General features: G+C 52.9%; 1 protein-coding gene across 1 annotated transcript in view; it reads right to left on the reverse strand.

Moving 5' to 3' along the window:
- The window catches only part of ZNRF3 (zinc and ring finger 3), a 156,916-nt gene extending 151,691 nt beyond the window's left edge, over positions 1-5,225 (reverse strand). The window contains exon 1 of the mRNA XM_055322762.1: positions 4,739-5,225. Within this exon, the coding sequence (XP_055178737.1) occupies positions 4,739-5,038 (300 nt within the window). The 5' untranslated portion in view covers positions 5,039-5,225. The remainder of the gene's footprint in view (positions 1-4,738) is intronic.
- Positions 5,226-6,000: the final 775 nt, after the last annotated feature.

Raw genomic sequence — 6,000 nt, forward strand, 5'->3', positions numbered from 1 at the left:
ACTCTTGCCAGCCTGAGCTCCAAATTCTTAGTAATGGACTCTTTTGGTGATGGGTATTAAACCAGTGCTTCTCTTTTTCCTCTTGGGGAGAAGGGGAATCCCAGAAATCCCTCAACAGGCAAAACTGTGTATCTTCTCAAGAAAACAGAAGAGCACATTCACAAGTGCACTGCATCTATAATTTCAGGTGTTGGGACACCTGGGTGGCTCAGCAGTTGGGCATCTGCCTTTGGCCCAGAGCGTGATCCCTGGATGCTGGACTGAGTCCCACATCAGGCTCCTTGCAGGGAGCCTGCTTCTCCCTCAGCCTCTGTCTCTCATTGTGTCTTTCATAAATAAAGAAAAATCTTAAAAAAAAAAAAATTCAGGTGTTCACAGGCCCTCTCTGGAAGTCTGTGACCTTCAGATTAAGAACCTCCACACTACACTGTTAGAAATTAGACTCAAAATAATGCCCAAGCCTAACCAGCCAAGTTCTATTTATTTGGCAAATATAGGAGCAAAGGGGCCAGACCGACCTGGGTTTTGACCCAGATTTTATCATTTGCTAGCTGGGTGAGGTTGGGGAAGTCAAATCACTTTTCTCGGCCTCAGTTTCATCACCTGTAAAATGGGTTAACAGTAGTTGCTAATTCCATGTTAAAGTCAGGATGTGAGGAATAAACACATGATGTGCTTGGCACAATGCCCTGCACACAATAAATGAAGGCCATCGCCACCTTCCCTCTGGTCTGCAGATTTCATGCTTAAACCTCCCACTCCCATCTGCATCTCCATTCAGAGCTGCATTAACAACTCCCATGGGATCTTAGAGAACAAGGCAGAAAATATGAGTCCCTAAGCATTAATAAGGTCACAAAACACAGCCCTAACATTTTCCCCCAAATCAAATACTTGGTTTTAACCTATGAAGGCCCTCTAACAAGACAGTCAATCTCTTTCTGTGTAAATCCAGGTCAGCTGCCAGCACACAATTGTTCTATTAGGCCAAGTCAATTTTTAGAGGCAGGCCTGTTAACTTAAAATGTAGATGAAAAGAAAAGTGTTTGATCAAATTTGGAACTGCAGAAACACACTGACAGGGAAACAAGACAGAGGAATTAGTTTCCTAAAATTACTCTGTGATGCCCTTAGCTAATATTGGATATTTAAGGATGTCACTCAGCCCTTCTAACCCACCACCCGGCTTCCCCTGACCCCTCATAGCTAAAGGCAGTGAGTGTCTTAGTTCTTAAATGTTCTCAACTTTCCTCTGCTTTCAAGACCATTCAACACTTAACCCAGGATCCAGAAAGACCAATTTTAAAGTCACACAAAACGATCATTCAGAGTCCTTCTACAAATGAATTTCTCAAGCGTTTCTAAATATTTGACTTCAAGGGGGAAAAATGCATTTCCACTTTAAAACAATCTTTCATCTCTAGCGATGCAAATTTTCTTTGTTTGTTTAACCAATCCACATACCACTAGCCAGTGTTTAATCAGGCCTTTATTTAACATCACTAACCATGTGAGTTGCGTGGACAAGTCTGAAAGTTTCAGATAATGATCTCATAATAGCAACAAATTGGTTCAAAGATGAAATATGTATCAATATGTCTAAGAACCCTTTAAAGTTCCATACTTCAGAATGACAGAACTGTAATTAATTCCTCTGGCATTCACACTGTTCACACTGTACGTCTAATACACTTATGAGCAAATGGACTTCAGTGCTGCATGAATAAATAATTAATACCATTTCATATCCACACATTGTTTTCACTACTTTCATAGATGAAGATGTTCAAAAAAAAAAAATCTCTCTTCTTAACACAACAGAGCGGTGACCTTGCAAAAGTTACTTAAGCCTAAAATGCATAAGGCGAGAGAACCAAGAATCCTGGTGACTAATACCAAGGTTTGAATTACTAGCTCTCTTTGACACTGACACTGACACTGTAACACACACACACACACACACACACACACACACACACATTCTTAATCAGGCCTCCCCTTCCCCTAACCCATGCAAATGACTGAACAACAGGTACTCTAATTAGAAGTATCTGGGGCAAACCAAGACTACGATAAGGTATCTCCTGTCATTGTACCTAATAGGGAGGGAGGAAAAACAGTAATACAAACCAATTTCCTATCTTAAGAATTCTTAGAGGAAAGAGACTTCCAAACAGGTCTTTTTCTCCCCTTAACCATGAACAACAGTGCTACCAAATCCCACTGGAAATAACACAAGCAAAGCTAGAGTGCTACTATTTAGGTTTAGTTATAGGAAAATGAGCCTTGCTCTGACAACCATAAAATATTAAATAGCAAATCACACAGGGTTATTTTAAGATAGTAAATAAAAGGAGGTTTGAAAAGTTCAACAAGGCACTTAGAAAACATGATTAATCTGAAGCTAAACACCAATTTGTTTCTTCTACATTCTCATTTTTCATACAAAATGTTACATTCCCTCTCAGCGGTTCTGAAACACCAGCTTTCCTTACAAAAACATTTTTCAGGGCTGACAGGAGCCACGCCAGTTACTTCAATCAGGCAGCATTCGAAGAACTAATAAAAGCATGCCAGCCTCTGTACACACACAGCCCTGAAAGCCATGCTGAGCTGTTCTCTAGAGTTGAGAGGTTCAGCAAGTGGCCCCCACAATAAAGTTATTAAAGATACGGAGTGAGAACACCGAGAAATGACTATTCAGACAGCTCAGATAAACTCACCAACACTGTGCAGTTATAAAGGAATTAAGGACATTAGTGATTGCTTAAGAGGTCAACTTATTAAATACCATTTAAGTCATTTTTCTTTACTTAGCAATTGTTGACTTAATTTGGTGGGGGGGGCGCTAGGCTAATGGACTACAAAAGAGTTAGATAAGCACTTCAAAAAGATTCAAAGAGAATAGATTCCTTCTGCCAAATTCATACATTCTCTCTCTACTCACAAGGATAAAACAGCTACAAATGGTGTGTTTAAACTGCTAATTTTGTATTAAATGGTGAACCCAAGATTATCTCCAAACCCCAGCACTACCCATAATGGATAGCCCGCCAGACAAACTACCGTGGAGAAAGAGTACAAGTTAAAACATTGCAGATAAAAATCACAAACTTCAAAAGTCCCCTTCAAAAAGTGAAGTGCCAGGCTAAAACATCTTTTCTCTTAGGAGGCTGTAAATCAAACATTTCTAAAGCCATCCAGGGCACAGTGAAAGTCTCAAAGAGAAACAAGGAGTTACAGGGAATGAGCTTTAGGATTCAGACTATTCTTGAAGGCTTCCACTAAAACGTGTTAGGAATCTTCAGCAGACCATCTTCTCTAAAGCTTATAAACTAAAGACCGTAACTGTAACATTAGCAAGGGAAAAAGTCCCAAAGCTTTTAACATATGTAGTCACAGGACTCAAACATGTGCTTCCCCTTCTCTTTTCCCTGCAGAAGTTTAAGAAGAGAGTAAAAGCTCTGTGAGGCAATGCTGCTGATTAATCGCCTGGCAGGGGTGCCTCTCACCCCCCCCCCCCCCCCGCTCGGTAAGGACACACCTCTAAGGAGCCAAGCTGCACAGCTCCCTGTCCTATCCACGTAGGGCTTCGAGTATGCACCACGGGAGGGGAAACGAAGAGGCTGCCATGCAATCATCCATCCAGTTCCCTTCTCTTCATTCATAACTCGTCCAAGAGTAAAGCACAGAAGGCCCAAGGCTTGCAGCCCTGGAGCCATCCCATCATCTCCAAAAAGGCTCCGAATCAAGTCAACCATTTCAAATCGCCCGCATCCGAGGCATGCATATTAACCGCCTTAAGTGCGCTGGCAGTCTACTAACAAGTTGATAAAATCATAGCCAAGGAAGCGGGAAGGCATCTACCCAGCTCAGCAACCGCAGAGGCTTCAGCTGAGCCCGTCCTCCAAAGTGTAGGCTCAAAACTCTCCCTAGCCAGCCTTCTTTGGAGTGCAGACCTCTCTCATGGGGAGCAAGGGGGGGGGGGCGGCTGTCAGTGCGCGACCCTGTCTCCCTATTTCCAGGCCCTCCGCAAAAGTCCTTGGCCCAGGAGCCGACAGGCGGTCTCCCTCCCACCCGCTGTAATCTGAGGCACGCAGCGAAGGCTGCCTTCTGCGGCCACTCCAGGGCACCCGCGATCCCCGCTCCTCGGCCAGCTCCCCCTGCTTGCTTGCCTGCTGCTGCTTGTCCAGAGCCCTGCAGGGGGGTCAGCGCCCAGGTGAGGCTGGCGGCAGGTTCCAGGGAAGAACCTGGCGTTGTGCAGCCTGCAGACAAACCTGGCTACTCCCAAAAAAGGACATGCAAGGATGCAAAGCAGAGCCTGTCTGTGACTGGAACAAGCCACCCCATCCTTCATCGCCCGTCTTTCCAAAGTTGGCATGCAACAGGTAGTTCCAGGACTTCCACCTGAGGCAAACCGAAATGCCGGCCGGCCCCCGGGGGCCGCGTCTACGTGAGTCCCCCGACCCGGGGTCTCCCGCCCGCCCCCCGGAGGCCGAGCCCCCACGTGCGCTCGCCCCCCGCTGCGGCGCCCTGGAGGCCGCGTCCCGCCCGCCGGCCCGGGAGGGATGCCGCCGGCCTCGCCGCCGCCCCGCCCGCCCGCCCGCCCGCCCGCCAGCCCGCGGCGGGGTCGGCGGGCGCAGCCCCCGGAGCCATCTTGTGGCGGCGGCGGCGGCGGGGAGGCGGCGGCGGGGAGGCGGCGGCGGGGAGGCGCGGGGCCCGGGCGGCGGGCGGCTACCTGCACGATCTCGCCCTCCGCGCTGAGCGTGGCCCCGGCCCGCGAGAAGCGGCCCGTGAGGCCGGTGGTGTAGGTGGTGTAGTCGCCGCTCGGGCTCGACTCGAACAGCACCACCTCCACGAACGCCGTCTCCTTGGCCCGCGCCGCGCCGGGCCCCGCGGCCGCCAGCAGCAGCCCGAGCAGCAGCGGCAGCGGCGGCGGCGGCGGCAGGCGGCGGCCGCGGGGGCCGCGGGGGCGGCGGCGGAGGCGGCGGCGGCGGCGGCCCGGGGCCCCTGGGCGCCCGCCCGAGCGCGGCCTCATGGTCCTGCGGCGGGAGGGCGCGGAGGGCGGGCGCGGCCGGGCATAGTCGCGGGCCGGCGGAGGACCGAGCGCGGGCGGACGCCTCACAGCCCCATCGCGGCGGCGGCGGCGGCTTTGTGGGTCGCAGGCTCGGCTCGGCTCCCCCGGCCGTCGCGCCGCGGCCCTTTCATCTGCTCCACGTGAGGGGTTATCCCCGCCCCGGCAACGTCGTGACCCGCTCTCCCCTCCCTCCCCGCACTCGACCGCCGCGGCCGCCTGGGGAGGGGGGGAGCGGGAGGGCGGGGCGGGGGCGGCGGGGGGCGGCCCGGCGGCCGGACACGCCCCCGCGCTCGCTCCGCCCCCTCGCCCCGGCCCCGCCCCCGCCCGCCGCCTGCGCTCCACCCCGTCGTTCTCGCCCCGCCCTCCGCCCGCCGTCTTGCCCCGCCCCCCGTCCTCGCCCCGCCCCCGCGGCCTAGCTCCACCCCTCCGTCCGCGCTCCGCCCTCGGCGGCAGACATTTCTCCTCGCCGTTGCCAGAGTTCGGCGGGAACCCGGGCTGCATCCTGCTGCCGGGCGACTGCGTTGTCTCTGGAGGCCCCACGCCTGCGGCCCCGTGCAGTGGTTGGGGCCTTGTCCTTGCTGGCTCTGCGGCCCCAGTCCGCGGTTCCCGGGCCCGCCCCCGGCTCGCCACCCTCACCCCCAGCTCTAGGACTGAATGGGAAAGGCCGCCCGCAGCTCGGCCGGTGCCGGGGCCATCCGGTTCTTGCCCGGTGTCGCTAAGACGGCACTCTCAACTGGGGAGGCGGAGGAAGGAGCCATTTAGCCATTGGATTCTGATGGAGTTCCCCTCTCTGCAGCCCAGACACTGTAACTCAAAACACCCCCCAAGAGGAGTCCTGAAACTTTGAGTCTCCATTTGCAGAAGGCCAGAGTATTCCAACGCCATCACCTCATGCGCAGAATGACGGCTGCCAAATTCATGTA

The sequence above is a fragment of the Nyctereutes procyonoides genome, unplaced genomic scaffold (assembly GCF_905146905.1).
Source record: "Nyctereutes procyonoides isolate TBG_1078 unplaced genomic scaffold, NYPRO_anot_genome, whole genome shotgun sequence".
In the NCBI taxonomy this organism is placed as follows: Eukaryota; Metazoa; Chordata; class Mammalia; order Carnivora; family Canidae; genus Nyctereutes; species Nyctereutes procyonoides.